Source organism: Tachysurus vachellii, chromosome 13, assembly GCF_030014155.1.
Source record: "Tachysurus vachellii isolate PV-2020 chromosome 13, HZAU_Pvac_v1, whole genome shotgun sequence".
NCBI classification, from domain to species: Eukaryota; Metazoa; Chordata; class Actinopteri; order Siluriformes; family Bagridae; genus Tachysurus; species Tachysurus vachellii.
The window spans coordinates 783162-800000 of NC_083472.1; the positions used below are offsets into that span (position 1 = coordinate 783162).

The 16839-nt window shown below is 44.6% G+C and overlaps 2 protein-coding genes across 3 annotated transcripts in view; both read left to right on the forward strand.

Moving 5' to 3' along the window:
* The first annotated feature begins 116 nt into the window (after window positions 1–116).
* sntb2 (syntrophin, beta 2) lies at window positions 117–10002 on the forward strand. Of its 2 annotated transcripts, XM_060885142.1 has the most exons (7): window positions 122–875; window positions 5324–5498; window positions 5707–5908; window positions 6096–6238; window positions 6968–7164; window positions 7285–7490; window positions 7711–10002. In XM_060885142.1, the coding sequence occupies exons 1-7, from the start codon at window positions 290–292 to the stop codon at window positions 7801–7803; spliced, it is 1602 nt and encodes a 533-aa protein (XP_060741125.1). In that variant the 5' UTR covers window positions 122–289; the 3' UTR covers window positions 7804–10002. The 2 variants fall into 2 exon arrangements, with proteins under 2 accessions (XP_060741126.1, XP_060741125.1); XM_060885143.1 differs by lacking the exon at window positions 7711–10002 and having other exon boundaries at window positions 117–875; window positions 6968–7154; window positions 7285–7448.
* A 1345-nt stretch (window positions 10003–11347) lies between these two features.
* The window catches only part of vps4a (vacuolar protein sorting 4 homolog A), a 9104-nt gene continuing 3612 nt past the window's right edge, over window positions 11348–16839 (forward strand). Inside the window, exons 1-6 of the mRNA XM_060885438.1 lie at window positions 11348–11564; window positions 13191–13302; window positions 14525–14669; window positions 14818–14879; window positions 15909–16028; window positions 16139–16295. Of these exons, the coding sequence (XP_060741421.1) occupies window positions 11544–11564; window positions 13191–13302; window positions 14525–14669; window positions 14818–14879; window positions 15909–16028; window positions 16139–16295 (617 nt within the window). The 5' untranslated portion in view covers window positions 11348–11543. The remainder of the gene's footprint in view (window positions 11565–13190; window positions 13303–14524; window positions 14670–14817; window positions 14880–15908; window positions 16029–16138; window positions 16296–16839) is intronic.

Here is a 16839-nt window from a genome sequence, read left to right on the forward strand (position 1 = left end):
CACACACACACACACACACACCATAAACATACACCATACAGAACACACACACTTATCTGTCAGTTTTGTTTGTTTACTTTTTACGTTAAATTTAACTGAACAGAAATACTGTTAATGTTATACACGGGAAGAGATCTGACCAATCAGAACAAAGCAGCTCAGAGAGGGCGTGTCTCCCCCAGTGGGCGTGGCATGTACACTTCACACGCACTACCGGGAAAACGCGTGTTTAAAAACTTTCCTTATCACCGTTTTATGATGACTTTATAATAAAAGTGGCGACACAAACATGGCGATCTGGACTCGAGCGGACCGGAACGGACAACTGGACCTGCTGCTGCGGGACCGCTGGGTTCGTGTCACCGCCGAACTGACGAGAGAAACTTTTAGTCTGTCTGCCGAAGGAGAACCGAGCGGTACCGAGGGCGTGCTGGACAGGACCGAGCCGCTAACCCGGGGCAGTAACGGGACCGAGCCGCTAAACCGGGGCAGTAACGGGACCGAGCCGGTAAACGGCAGTAACGGGACCGGACAGAATGAGTGCACAGGGAGTCCCGGGTCGGGGTTCGGGTCCAGACACCATGAGACCACTTCATCTTCATCACCATCATCATCATCACCGTCGGAACCGGTCCGGAATGTTCGGGTGGTGAAGCAGGAAGCGGGCGGTTTGGGGATCAGCATTAAAGGAGGGCGGGAGAACAGGATGCCGATCCTCATCTCTAAGATATTCCCGGGACTGGCGGCGGACCAGAGCCGCGCTCTGCGGGTCGGAGACACCATTCTGTCCGTCAACGGGACCGACCTCCGGGAAGCCACACACGACCAGGCGGTACAGGCGCTGAAGAAGGCCGGGAAGGAGGTGACTCTGGAGGGTAAGAGGATCACGCGAGCGCGGGGATTCTGTCGAGGCCTTCTGGTGTAAATATCAAATCTAGTCAAACTCGCGTGCTGTCGTAGTAACTATTGTGTAACTATTACACAACTATAGTGTAACCTTAATAGTGTAACACAACTATTACACAACTATAGTGTAACTATAACACAACTATAGTGTAACTATAACACAACTATAGTGTAATCTTAATAGTGTAACTATTGTGTAACTATTACACAACTATAGTGTAACTATTGTGTAACTCTAACACAACAATAGTGTAACTAACACAACAATTGTGTAACTATTACACAACAATTGTGTAACTATTGTGTAACTCTAACACAACTATTGTGTAACAAATGTGTAACTATAACAGTGTAACTATAACACAACTATAGTGTAACTATAACACAACTATAGTGTAACAATAACACAACTATAGTGTAACTATAACACAACTATAGTGTAACAATAACACAACTATCGTGTAAGTATAACAGTGTATATATACCGTGCTATATATCATGATGTATACTGTGATGTATATTGTGATATATAACGTGATGTATATTGTGTATACTTTTAATTACATTTAGTGTATATATGTATGCACTTTATTAATGAATAATCAGGTGTAGGCGCTTTTAGAATTTCATTCTTGCTGACTGTATAATGTAAGTTTGGAGAGTGAGTGTTATTATTTTTATACCAGTCAGTTCACTGCCTTGTCTTTTTAAAGGAAAAACTTTTCTTGCTGATTGTTTTTTATTAGTTGCCCTCAAAGTCTGATATATGCATAAGCTAGAATTACTTCACCCAGGCTAATCCAATTTAATCTAGTCTAATCTAATGTAGTGTGTGTGCGTGTGAGTGTGTGTGTGTGTCTGTCTGTTTGTGTGTGTGTGTGTGTGTGTATGAGTCTGTGTGTGTTTGTGTGTGAGTGTGTGTGTTTGTGTGTGTTTGTGTGTAAGTGTGTGTGTTTGTGTGTGTATGTGTCTGTGTGTGTGTGTATGTGTCTGTGTGTGTTTGTGTGTGAGTGTGTGTGTGTGTGTGTGTGTGTGTGTGTGTGTGTTTGTGTGTGTGTGTGTGTGTTTGTGTGTGAGTGTGTGTGTTTGTGTGTGTATGTGTGTGTGTGAGTGTGTGTGTGTGTGTGTGTGTGTGTGTATGTGTCTGTGTGTGTTTGTGTGTGAGTGTGTGTGTTTGTGTGTGTATGTGTGTGTGTGAGTGTGTGTGTGTTTGTGTGTGTGTGTGTGTGTGTGTGTGAGCGTCATTAGCATGTACATGTGCAGTAGATATGTGTGAGGGAGTCATGATGTTTAAACTGACACTGTAACACTTTACTGATGGAAGCTGAGTGTTTACGGACAACTTCATAACTAAAATCCTCATTTTCTAAACTGTTTGGACATCATGGGCTTTATTTAACACATTTCAAGTGGACCAAATGAAAAAAAAAGTATTAAGTAGTCTGTAAACTAATCCCGTATGAACAGGGCTTTACAAACTCCATGCCTCAGTTTAAATCTTCACTGAAGACACTTTTGTTTACTGTCCATTTTAATCTTCACACAGTGACACAAACGGCTCTGTTCATGGTGTCTGAACAGACCGACACGCAGCGATAAACATGCAGAGTCACTCTGAGAAAACCATTAAAGGAATAAAAGCCCCTAAAAGCCGTGTGGTTGTGCGGTTTACGATGTGTCCTGTGACGGCTTTTTGGTTCTCCTCATTACAGGGAACAGGTGGGTGGAGCTAGAATTAATGCTGACCAGTGATTGGTCAGATATAATAATTGGCTGTATCCCACATCACTAGTTTACTACGTATTGTAGTGTGCAGTTAAATATACACATGCAGTGCACTATTCTGAGCCTTTAGATGTAATTGTGGGTGGAGCTTAGTGGAGTGTAACGATAGACCAGACGACGTACAACATCAGCGTCATGCGGCTGGTGATGTCATCACAACACGTCCTCCAGAGAAACTCCGCCCACTCATAAAGGTACATTGTGTGCGGTCCATGAGGTTATGATGAGCTTCCTACTGCTTACTGGATATATAAAAAAACAAGAAGATATCTGGTTAAAACAGACCTGTGAGAGTGTGTGTTTATAGTAAGTGTGCTGTCATAGACCTCTGTGTGTGAGAGAGAAGTTAATATCTAACACTAATGAGAAACAGACGTGCTGTGTGAATACTGCATCTGGAGATAGTTCACAGACCCACACACACACACACACACACAGACACACACACGGCTAAAAGTGAAGATATGTCCATTTATGAACATATCCTTTGCCTTGTACCCATGTGCAATGACCGTAAATGATATTAAATTCTGATAATGCACAAGTGAGGCTTTTTAAGTCACTGATTTGGGGGAGGGGCTAAGAGACTGATTATGATGTCAGTAAATAAATACAGCTCTGGACCAATCACAGCCTGAACTGGAGCCTCATTATAGGGTGACCACGCCTAGCTAAAATATTTATATTCAGAAGTGTGTGTATGTTGATGTTCCTCATCAGTTCTCCTCAGGTCTGTGATATAATCGCTGTGATGTCATCAAACCCAGTAAGGGTCATATGACTGCAATGATGTCATACTGTGTGGAGTGGACAGGGGGGTAGTGGACCTAGGTGTCTGGTTGGGGGTAACTGCACTGGTACTTGAAAAAACCCATTTCTGAATGAGTGTTAGTGAGTGTGTGTGAGTGAGTGTTAGTGAGTGTGTGTGAGTGAGTGTGAGTGTGTGTGAGTGTGAGTGAGTGAGTGTGAGTGTGTGTGAGTGTGTGTGAGTGAGTGAGTGTGTGTGAGTGAGTGTTAGTGATTGTTAGTGAGTGTGAGTGAGTGAGTGCGTGTGAGTGAGTGAGTGAGTGAGTGTGAGTGAGTTAGTGTGTGTGAGTGAGTGTGAGTGAGTGAGTGAGTGTGTGAGTGAGTGTTAGTGAGTGTGAGTGAGTGAGTGTGAGTGTGTGAGTGAGTGTGTGTGAGTGAGTGTTAGTGAGTGTGAGTGAGTGAGTGTGTGAGTGAGTGTTAGTGAGTGTGAGTGAGTGAGTGAGTGAGTGAGTGTGAGTGAGTGAGTGTTTGTGAGTGAGTGTGTGAGTGAGTGTGTGTGTGTGTGAGTGTGAGTGAGTGAGTGAGTGAGTGAGTGAGTGTGAGTGAGTGTGAGTGAGTGTGAGTGAGTGTGAGTGAGTGTGAGTGAGTGTGAGTGAGTGTGTGTGAGTGTGTGTGAGTGTGAGTGAGTGTGAGTGTGAGTGAGTGTGTGTGAGTGTGTGTGAGTGTGAGTGTGTGTGAGTGTGAGTGAGTGTGAGTGAGTGTGTGTGAGTGTGTGTGAGTGTGAGTGAGTGTGTGTGAGTGTGTGTGAGTGTGAGTGAGTGTGAGTGAGTGTGAGTGAGTGTGAGTGAGTGTGAGTGAGTGTGTGTGAGTGTGTGTGCTTCCTAACCCCCTCACTTATCCACACACTGAAGTGATTAGGGGCTCTGTGGTTTTGGAGGGAGAATGTTTCATCATAATGTCTCTGGAACAAACCGCAAAGTATTATGGGCAGAGAGGTGTGTGAGTGTGTGAGTGTGTGTGTGTGTGAGTGTGTGTGTGTGTGAGTGTGTGTGTCAGTGTGTGTGTGAGTGTGTGTGTTCTGAGGCAACTTTTTTCTTATTCTGTGTTAGGTGTTGTGATTTGAAGTGTTTGACCCAGGTCCAGATATTTGAGGTTTGGACACACACACACACACACACACACACACACACACACACACACACACACACACACACACACACTTGGGTCCTCTGCGTATGATGGCCTAAATAAAACGAGGGCTGATTGACAGGCCTAATGAGCTCTTTAATGAGAGACACACACACACACACACACACACACACACACACACACACACACACACACACACACTCACTCACTACACAGTTTATGTAAGCCTCCTCTGCATCCAGGAATGACCTCATCTCTCTGTGTGTTAGGTTTCCTTTACACACACACACACACAGGCCCTGAAGTGTGAGAGGCTGAACAGCGATTGAATCTCCTTTCTCTGTACATTTATGGAAAAAACTCGAATCCAAAAAACCGTGTGTGTGTGTGTGTGTGTGTGTGTGTGTGTGTGTGAGGCTTTAAGAATTTATGAGATGTGGTGTGTGAAGGCCAGTGGTGATCAGTGGTTTTCAGGGTTGTTGAGGAACTGTTAAAGGGAAAGTAGTTATTTTTATTCCTTACTTGTACAGAGAATCTGTAGTTGTGTCGCATTATGAGGAAATAAAAGGTGTTACACTGCAGACTCAGAATAAGTCACAGAGAAAACCTGTGTGTAAATGTGTGTGTGTGTGTGAGTTTAGACTTCTGAGGCGAGTATAATCGTGACCGTATGGCTGATTTGTTCATCTGCACCACAGCAGGATTGGTGTAAACCCGTGTGTGTTGTTCTCCACAGTAAGGTACATCCGTGAGGTGTCTCCTCTCTTTAAGAAGCCGTCACTTTTATCGGAGCTGAGCTGGGATGGGAGCGAAGACTCTCTGCAACACAACATGACCAAAAACAGGAAGGTCATTTCACTGAAAATGAGCTTCATCTGCAGGAACCTCACCATGCCAGACCTGGAGAACAGGTGTGTGTGTGTGTGTGTGTGTGAGATCAGTGTTTAACACACGGTCCTTGGTGTTATGTGATTATAAAGACAGTTGCACTGCTGCTTCATGATCGCTGGAAAATGTGTGTGTGTGTGTGTGTGTGTGTGTGTGTGTGTGTGTGTGTGTGTGTGTGTGTGTGTGTGTGTGTGTGTGTGTGTGTGTGTGTGTGTGTGTGTGTGTGTGTAGGTTGTTGGAGCTGCACTCTCCTGATGGTCAGAACTTGGTGGTTCTGCGCTGTAAGGACACGGCCACTGCACACTCCTGGTTCACCGCCATACATGCCAACATCGCTGCGCTACTGCCACACACACTCACACACATCAACGCCTACCTGAGTGCCTCCAACACACACACACAGGTTAAACACATCGGCTGGCTCGCAGAACAGGTAAACACACCCACACACACACACACACACACACACACATACATTGCTGTGTACAATCTCGTATGCATTTGTACCACTCAAGACCATTTTGTGTCTCTCTGACTCCCTGTCTGTCTGTCTGTCTGTCTGTCTGTCTGTCTGTCTGTCTGTCTGTCTGTGTGACAAACGTCTAACTGTATTTGTTCAGGTAACTATGGAAAATGGGCATCATCAGTTCAGGCCAGTTGTCATGGCGATGACAGAGAAAGACATTCTGCTGTTCGACTCAGTGCCGTGGACACGAGAAAGCTGGAGTACACCACTGACCATACACTCACTACTGACCACCCGGTACACACACTCACACACACTCACTACTGACCACCCGGTACACACACACACACTCACTACTGACCACCCGGTACACACACTCACACACACTCACTACTGACCACCCGGTACACACACACATACACTCACTACTGACCACCCGGTACACACTCTCACACACACTCACTACTGACCACCCGGTACACACACACACACACACACTCACTACTGACCACCTGGTATACACACACATACACTCACACACACTCACTACTGACCACCCGGTACACACACACACACACACACACACACACACACACACACACTCACTACTGACCACCTGGTATACACACACACACACACACACACTCACTACTGACCACCCGGTACACACACACACACACACACACACACACTCACTACTGACCACCCGGTACACACACACACACACACACACACACTCACTACTGACCACCCGGTACACACACACACACACACTCACTACTGACCACCCGGTACACACACACACTCACTACTGACCACCCGGTACATCCACACACACACACTCATTCACTACTGACCATCTGGTACAGAAGACAGCTGTCTAAATTTCTGGACTAATGTTCATCTCTCTGTCTCTCTCTCTGTGTCTCTCTGTGTCTATCTCTGTGTCTCTCTCTGTGTCTCTCTCTGTGTCTCTCTCTCTGTCTCTCTCTCTCTCTCTCTGTCTCTCTCTCTGTCTCTCTCTAGACTCGTTCACTCAGGCAGTACTCGTGGTTCCCCATCTTTAGGTTCTGACCTTCTCTTCATGACTCGAACTGGTTCTAGTCGTGGTGTTGAGTCTCACATGTTCCGTGTGGAGACGCACTGGGACTTGTCGTCATGGACCCGATCGCTCGTACAGGGGACTCACACCGCTGCTGAGCTCATTAAAGAGGTGTCCATAGGTGTGTGTGTGTGTGTCTGTGTGTGTGTGAGAGAGAGAGACAGAGAGAGAGAGACAGATTACACATTAATTTTCAGTTCAAACACACAGACTTGTAACTCTAGTGTGTTTGCATGTGCAGGGTGTGTGTTGAACAGGGAGGAGGTGTGTTTGGTGCTGCACTATGAGCGAGGCTTCACTGTGCTGAGAGGAGGTGGAGGAGGAGGAGGAGGAGCTCCTGTAGGTGGCACTGTGCTCCTTCACTACCCCTTTGACAAACTGCGTAACTCTGCAGACGACGCAGTCAGACTCCTGTACCTGGACTTCGGGGGTCCTGAGGGGGAACTGGTAACTACTCACCTCCTCTGTTGTTGTGGTTTGGGCTGAACAGAGTGTGTGTGACATTAATATGACATTTTATGTAACAATTAAAGTGAGCTTTAAACTGCTGTGGTAAAAAATGGTAGGTAAACATGTAAAGTGTGGTGATGCTTCTTACTGTTAGTGTGTGTGTGTGTGTGTGTGTGTGTGTGTGTGTGTGTGTGTGTGTGTGTGTGTGTGTTGGCAGGCATTTGATCTGCGCTCTAATCCAAAGCCGGTGGTGTTTGTTCTCCACTCGTTCCTGTCAGCCAAACTCACACGCCTGGGCTTGATCACATGAGAGTGATGGAGAGATGGAGAGACGGATGGAGAGATGGAGAGAGACTCTCCAGGAAGTGAGGGATGGAGGGATGAATAGAGAGAGTTCCATAAATGCTCCTCTAATTACACACCATTTATCTCACTTAATGTATTATCATAATGGATTATGTGAATTCTCTTCCATTCTCATAAACCTATATGCACGTGTGTGTGCGCGAGTGTGCGTGTGTGTGTGCGTGTGTGCACGTGTTTGTGTGTGTGTGCGTTCGTGCGATTCATTTTAACGTGTTCCTTTGTGTGTCTAATCGGACAAACATAGGATTACAGGCTAAATATGCAAAATTATTAATCTGTGTTTATGTGTGTGTGTGTGTGTGTGTGTGTGTGTGTGTATGTATCATGACTGTTACTGTCTGAGTGTGTGTTGGTTAGTATGACATTCCAGTGCAGTGTTACAAGTGTGTGTGTGTGTGTGTGTGTGTGTGTGTGTGTGTGTGTGTGAGAGAGAGAGAGTAAAATGGCTGTCACGTGATTCTCGTATCTGCAGAAATTATAGTAAAGTCCTCTGATTGGCTGTTAGAGAGTAGCTCAGTGTCCAATCAGAGTGCCCGTATCAGCCCCCCCCCCCTCCCCTCGGCAGCTGGAGCAGCTGTTTACAGAAACCTGACTGTGTGTCATGAACATTTTATTTCTTCAGCACTTACCATTAAACACAGTCTGGACAGTTTTAAGCCTCTGTTTAGCTGCTGCTTCCATCTGAAATCTCTGGCTGATAAAATAAGATGATTCACTTTGATAATAACGAAGGCAGAAAGTGAACAGTGTTTTCATTCAGCTCACAGTGGAGTTTTGTTTTATTTCTGACTTCAGTCCACTGAGATGATGTGAACGCTGGAATGCAGACAGCTGGAGGTTCTGTGGTGGTGAACAAGTCCCAGTTCCCAGTGATCAGGAATGCAGCACAACAACAGCACCACTTAAAGAAAGGTCTTCCATCCAATCTGTAGGTTCTCACCTCTAATGCTTCTTCTAATGTCCCTTTGGAGAACCTGTAAAGGTTCAGTGTAGAACATTATAACCCTGTTCCCCCTCCTGAGTCCCAGGACAGACCAAGTCTGAGGACCATGTTTTAGACATTCTGCATGTGATTACAGGACACTGTGTGGGCCAATGAGCATTAGAGCACATCATGATATTAAATATAATATCATCAGAGACATTCCAAAGATCAGTTACTGTTAGTTACTTGGTTAGAAATGACATGGAATTGTTTTAAACAACATTTACTATATAGGACACACACACACACACACACACACAAACACGCATACTCAGGGCAGCTAGCTCCTCTAATGAGCTTGTTAAGTGTGTGACAACATCCCTCTTGTTTATCAGGAAGTCCACACACACACACACACACACACACACACACACACACACACACACACACACACACACACACACACACACACACACACATATAGAGAGAGATCATCAGTGATAAAGTAGTGCACTTGGTAGTTTGTGGCCTTTTTAGTGTCTTTAGTCATTTCCTAAGAGCTGAAGGACAGCTAGAATATCTCACTCAGTGCTTTAAGTGTGTGTGTGTGTGTGTGTGTGTGTGTGTGTGTGTGTGTGTGCCCATGCGCGTGACACTGAAGTGTAACTTGTGTGTCAAAATATAAAAATCAGATCTGAAGAAACAGGGATGTTCAATATAAGCTCCTGCTTCCTCTGGTGGAAATGTGATTTGCTTAACTGAGCTGATGTGTGTGTTCCCGTTAAACACAGAGCACTAAACCAGCTCTCTCTCTCTCTCACACACACACACACACACACAGTGAGGAATGATGAATGTACTGTATGTTTCTACTCACCGCTCAGACTGTTTAATATCATTTTAGCATTTATTTTTTAATCTAGTGTCTGTTTATAAAAGTAAACTAGTTTTTTAAACTGTGCTTTTTTCACACCAAAGTTTTGTACTTGTGGCAGCTTTGCGTTCACACAATCATAAAACAAAAGGAAAAAAGAGATAATATTAATATAGAGCTGACACACACACACACACACACACACACACACACATATACTGCTGCTGCTGCACGACTGTTCATACAAAATACTCTTTATGCAATGTTAAAATCGCTTTATAAAGTGTACATAAATAAATAAATAAATACATAAAGCCTATAAATAAACACCTGTTACACATTTACACTGCTGTGTGTCTTATCGCTGTGTGGTTTTGCTTTATAAGCTTATTATTATTATTATTATTATTATTATTATTATTATTTAATTTATCACGAGTAACTCTTACTTTTCTATTATGATCTGAATTCTGTTATTCCTGGTACCGAATCTCAAAGTGCTCTTTTTTTTTTTACATAGAATCCCATTCAAAAGTGTGGAGGTTTATAACTCGGCAAGCATTTGAGCTTTATAAACCGAACTCAGCTCCTTTAGGCTCTTACTCTGGACAAATCTTTTAATTTGGGTGCTGACAGGCATTTCGCTTTATGTGTAGCCGACGACCAAATATCGAGCGGAATCAAAAAAATGACCTCTGTTGTGAGAGTTCTGAGGTTTGGGAGAATTAAAGTATAAAGGGGAAGTCGTGGCCTAATGGTTAGAGAGTCTGACTCCTAACCCTAAGGTTGTGGGTTCGAGTCTCGGGCCGGCAATACCACGACTGAGGTGCCCTTGAGCAAGGCACCGAACCCCCCAACTGCTCCCCGGGCACCGCAGCATAAATGTCTGCCTACTGCTCCGGGTGTGTGTTCACGGTGTGTGTGTGTTCACTGCTGTGTGTGTGTTCACTTTGGATGGGTACAAGATGGGGCAAGAGTAAAAAGGTTTCACGGTTTATCGTGTTCTGCTGTTCTCTGTTCACAATAACTACCAGTCATGTGAAGCTTAGAAGGACAAGGCCTTATAAACATCTCTAAAGTAAAGATTTCCACTACACCTCAACGTGGGCGTGTGACATCACAACTCTCAGGACAATGACGGGAAGTGCGTCAGGGTGTCCTGATGACGTCACGTACACGTCACGTACACGTCAACCCGTGATTGGTTTATTTTTTGTTTTATTTGGGAATGACCACCAGGGGGCACATTTACGGTTGGGCCATGCTGAATAAATTAAATTACAATCTTATAATCGATCGATTAGTCTGTAGTCCATGATGTGGTTCAGTCTGAGCTCCAGACACGAGTTTAAATTCTAACGCCGCAATTTAGAATTTTTATAATGGTTTACGTTAAAAGATATCTTTATCATTAAAAATGAGTAGTGAATACAAATAAAACATAATGCAATGTATTAATCTAAAAGGGGATAATAATAATAATAATAATAATAATAATTTATTTACATTATGGGTAATGTAGTTTACACAACATCCAAGGATATTAGATCATAATATAAATACTTACTGAATCAGTACACCTTAAGGTACTAATATATGTGTGTGTGTGTGTGTGTGTGTGTGTGTGTGTATATATATATATGTGTGTATGTATGTATATATAAATCCCCTTATAGGGGTTCACTTCCGGTGTGGCTGTGACGTCACCGTTCCCAGTCCGTTCTCTGTGGCTGATGACAATTTAACTGTTTGTTTACATTCGTTTTTTGTCCTGTGAGGAAACAATATTAACATTCGGTATTATTTGCTCAGTCGTTACGAAGCTAAAAGGAATAAAAAGCACAGTCTAAACTGGAGGGACAAACGTGTAAAAGCGTGAGATGAAATGACAACGTCAACATTACAGGTACCGGAGTTAGCATCAGGCTAGTCAGCTAGCAGGGGCTCATTAAACACTGTGGTGTGGAAATAGAGCTTGTGTTACACCTGATATACGTGTGTGTTATACATGTGTGTGTTGTACATGTGTGTGTTATACATGTGTGTGTTATACATGTGTGTTACACCTGATATACGTGTGTGTTATACATGTGTGTGTTATACATGTGTGTGTGTTATACATGTGTGTTGTACATGTGTGTGTTGTACATGTGTGTGTGTTATACATGTGTGTTATACATGTGTGTGTTGTACATGTGTGTGTGTGTTATACATGTGTGTTATACATGTGTGTTACACCTGATATACGTGTGTGTTATACATGTGTGTGTTATACGTGTGTGTTATACATGTGTGTGTTGTACATGTGTGTGTTATACATGTGTGTGTTATACATGTGTGTGTTATACATGTGTGTGTTATACATGTGTGTGTTGTACATGTGTGTGTGTTATACATGTGTGTTATACATGTGTGTGTTGTACATGTGTGTGTGTGTTATACATGTGTGTTATACATGTGTGTTACACCTGATATACGTGTGTGTTATACATGTGTGTGTTATACGTGTGTGTTATACATGTGTGTGTTGTACATGTGTGTGTGTTATACATGTGTGTTATACATGTGTGTGTTATACATGTGTTATACATGTGTGTTATACATGTGTGTTACACCTGACATACATGTGTGTTATACATGTGTGATATACATCTGCAACGCTAACTCCATTCACACTCCTAATACACACACAATGCAGCTAACTGAGCTTAGTCTAGCTGGGTGTGTGTCTGTGTGTGTGTGTGTGTGTTTACTGCTGTGTGTGTGTGAGCGTGAGTGTGTGTGTGTTTACTGCTGTGCGTGTGTGTGTGTGTGTGTTTACTGCTGTGTGTGTGTGTGTGTGTGAACACTGTGTATTTACTGCTGTGTGTGTGTGTGTGTGTGTGTGTGTGTGTGTGAACACTGTGTTTACTGCTGTGTGTGTGTGTGAACACTGTGTTTACTGCTGTGTGTGTGTGTGTGTGTGAGTGTGTGTGTGAACACTCTGTTTACTGCTGTGTGTGAGTGTGTGTGAACACCGTGTTTACTGCTGTGTGTGTGTGTGTGTGTGTGTGTGTGTGTGAGTGTGTGCGTGCACACTGTTTACTGCTGTGTGTGAGTGTGTGTGAACTCTGTGAGTGAGTGTGAGTGTGAGCGAGTGTGTGTGTGAACGAACACTGTGTTTACTGCTGTGTGTGAGTGTGAGTGTGAGCGTGTGTGTGTGTGTGTGAACACTGTGTTTACTGCTGTGTGTGTGTGTGTGTGCTGTATTTACCTCACCAACAGGGGTTCGATGTGACAGATATTGTCTTTGGCTTTTAATGCAGCTGCAGCAAACTTTAAACACTGTTGAACAAATACAATGATTCATAAATGATTAGGCAAGTCACAGTGTGTGTGTGTGTGTGTGTGTGTGTGTGTGTGTGTGTGTGTGTATGGACTGAAGAGCTGGGAATGGTGCAGTGCAGCGAGGTTATGTGTGTCCTGAGATACATAGTGTGTGTTGTAGCCATGCAGGTTCCCCTGAAACTCCTCTCTCCTGTGTGACCCACAGAAAGCCATCGATCTGGTCACCAAAGCCACAGAGGAGGACAAGGCCAAGAATTATGAGGAGGCTCTGAGACTGTACCAGCACGCTGTGGAATATTTTCTACATGCAATCAAGTGTGAGAGAGACACACACACACACACACACACACACACACACACACACAGTCTTATACACTCATCCTGTCTATCCCAGCACCTCACCTTCACTTATGTGTTCACGTTCTGCAGCCCTATTCAGACAGGATCAATACATCTGACAGATTATTTACAAAAGTAAAAAGTAAATAATGTGGATCACTTTTTATTACAGACAATTATATAAATATAATTACTGAGCAAATGTTTAGTTAAATATAATGACCTATAATTAAATATAAATTTAAAGACACACAGACTCAGTGTTGTTACTTACATTATTGAAGATTTTAGATGTGTTTCCTCTCTCCCTCTTTCTTCCTCTCTCCCTCTTTCTTCCTCTCTCCCTCTTTCTAACTCTCTCCCTCTCTCTTCCTCTCTCCCTCTCTCTTCCTCTCTCCCTCTCTCTTCCTCTCTCCCTCTCTCTTCCTCTCTCCCTCTTTCTTCCTCTCTCCCTCTCTCTTCCTCTCTCCCTCTTTCTTCCTCTCTCCCTCTCTCTTCCTCTCTCCCTCTTTCTTCCTCTCTCCCTCTCTCTTCCTCTCACCCTCTCTCTTCCTCTCTCCCTCTTTCTTCCTCTCACCCTCTCTCTTCCTCTCTCCCTCTTTCTTCCTCTCTCCCTCTCTCTTCCTCTCTCCCTCTCTCTTCCTCTCTCCCTCTCTCTTCCTCTCTCCCTCTTTCTTCCTCTCTCCCTCTTTCTTCCTCTCTCCCTCTCTCTTCCTCTCTCCCTCTCTCTTCCTCTCTCCCTCTCTCTTCCTCTCTCCCTCTTTCTTCCTCTCTCCCTCTCTCTTCCTCTCTCCCTCTTTCTTCCTCTCTCCCTCTCTCTTCCTCTCTCCCTCTTTCTTCCTCTCTCCCTCTCTCTTCCTCTCACCCTCTCTCTTCCTCTCTCCCTCTTTCTTCCTCTCACCCTCTCTCTTCCTCTCTCCCTCTTTCTTCCTCTCTCCCTCTCTCTTCCTCTCTCCCTCTCTCTTCCTCTCTCCCTCTCTCTTCCTCTCTCCCTCTTTCTTCCTCTCTCCCTCTCCCTCTCTCCCTCTTTCTTCCTCTCTCCCTCTCTCTTCCTCTCTCCCTCTTTCTTCCTCTCACCCTCTCTCTTCCTCTCACCCTCTCTCTTCCTCTCACCCTCTCTCTTCCTCTCACCCTCTCTCTTCCTCTCTCCCTCTCTCTTCCTCTCTCCCTCTCTCTTCCTCTCTCCCTCTTTCTCTCTAGATGAGGCTCACAGTGATAAAGCGAAGGAAAGTATTAGGGGAAAGTGTATGCAATACCTGGAACGGGCAGAGAAGCTGAAGGCCTACCTAAGAAACAAGGACAAACAGGGCAAGAAACCTGTGAAGGAGACACAGAGCAATGACAAGTATGCGCGCACACACACACACACACACACACACACACACACACACACACACACACACACACACACACACACACACACGTTTACTTTCTCACCTTTGTTTTTTTTTTCTCGTTTACTATTTCTGTGTGTCTTTGTTTCACTGTTTCAGGAGCGACAGTGATAGTGAAGGCGAGAACCCAGAGAAGAAGAAACTGCAGGAACACCTGATGGGTAAGTGTGTTTTACAAATACTTACAGATACACAGGCCACACCCCCTTCACTGTGACTGACAGATACACAGGCCACACCCCCTTCACTGTGACTGACAGATACACAGGCCACACCCCCTTCACTGTGACTGACAGATACACAGGCCACACCCCCTTCACTCTGACTGACAGATACATAGGCCACACCCCCTTCACTGTGGCTGACAGATACGTAGGCCACACCCCCTTCACTATGACTGACAGATACACAGGCCACGCCTCCTTCACTGTGACTGACACATACACAGGCCACGCCTCCTTCACTGTGACTGACAGATACATAGGCCACACCCCCTTCACTATGACTGACAGATACACAGGCCACGCCTCCTTCACTGTGACTGACACATAAACAGGCCACACCTCTTTTACTAAAAATAACAAAGAAGGGAGAAAAAGACTTAATGTGTCTGTGTTTGTCTGTGTCTGTGCCTGTGTGTGTGTGCCTGTGTGTGTGTCTGTGTGTGTCTGTCTGTGTGTGTGTCTGTGTGTGTGTCTGTGTGTGTGTCTGTGTGTGTGTGTCTGTGTGTGTGTCTGTGTGTGTGTGTCTGTGTGTGTCTGTGTGTGTGTGTCTGTGTGTGTCTGTGTGTGTCTGTGTGTGTCTGTGTGTGTCTGTGTGTGTCTGTGTGTGTGTATCTGAGTGTGTGTGTGTGTGTCTGTGTGTGTGTGTGTCTGTGTGTGTGTCTGTGTGTGTGTGTGTGTCTGTTTCTGTGTGTGTCTGTGTGTGTGTCTGTGTGTGTGTCTGTGTGTGTGTGTGTGTGTGTCTGTGTGTGTGTGTGTGTGTGTGTGTGTCTGTGTGTGTCTGTGTGTGTGTGTGTGTGTGTCTGTGTGTGTCTCTGTGTGTGTGTCTGTGTGTTTGTCTGTGTGTGTGTCTGTGTGTCTGTGTGTCTGTGTGTGTGTGTGTGTGTGTGTGTGTGTGTGTGTGTGTGTGTGTGTCTGTGTGTGTGTGTGTGTGTGTGTCTGTGTGTGTGTGTGTGTGTGTGTGTATAGGTGCTATAGTGATTGAGAAGCCAAATGTGAGCTGGAATGATGTAGCTGGACTGGAGGGAGCTAAAGAGGCACTGAAGGAAGCCGTAATCCTGCCAATCAAATTCCCACATCTGTTCACAGGTGTGTTTGGGTTTTAGGTTCAGTCGTGAACTGATCTGGTTCTGATCACATAAAACTATGTTCACTAAATATAACTATGGCATTATATATAAGGTCTGTGTGTGTTTTAGGTAAACGGACTCCATGGAGAGGGATCTTGCTGTTCGGACCTCCAGGTACAGGAAAGTCCTACCTGGCTAAAGCTGTTGCTACCGAGGCTAACAACTCCACCTTCTTCTCTGTTTCCTCATCTGACCTCATGTCCAAATGGCTGGGGGAGAGTGAGAAGTGAGACACCACACACACACACACACACACACACACACACACACACCTTTGTGTTTGATTATCTGTAATGTTCATTGTGTTTGTTACTGCAGTTCAGAATAAGTAGGGGGGCTGGGGGGGGGGTATGGGGATAGGTTGGTGTGCATTAATAGTGATCACCTGTGAATAGTGCAAATGAACTAAATCAGATGTGCATATGAAAGAACATCTGTTTACACCTGTATTTATGTTTTATTATCACACAAACAGGAAGTTAATAATCTGAAGCAATAATACTCATCTGTTATGTTCTCTCTCTCTCTGTCTGTCTCTCTCTCTCTCTCTCTGTCTCTCTCTCTGTCTCTCTCTCTCTCTCTCTGTCTCTCTCTCTGTCTCTCTCTCTCTCTCTGTCTCTCTCTCTCTCTGTCTCTCTCTCTGTCTCTCTCTCTCTCTCTCTCTCTCTGTCTCTCTCTCTCTCTCTCTCTCTCTCTCTGTCTCTCTCTCTGTCTCTCTCTCTCTCTCTCTCTCTGTCTCTCTCTCTGTCTCTCTCTCTCTCTCTCTCTCT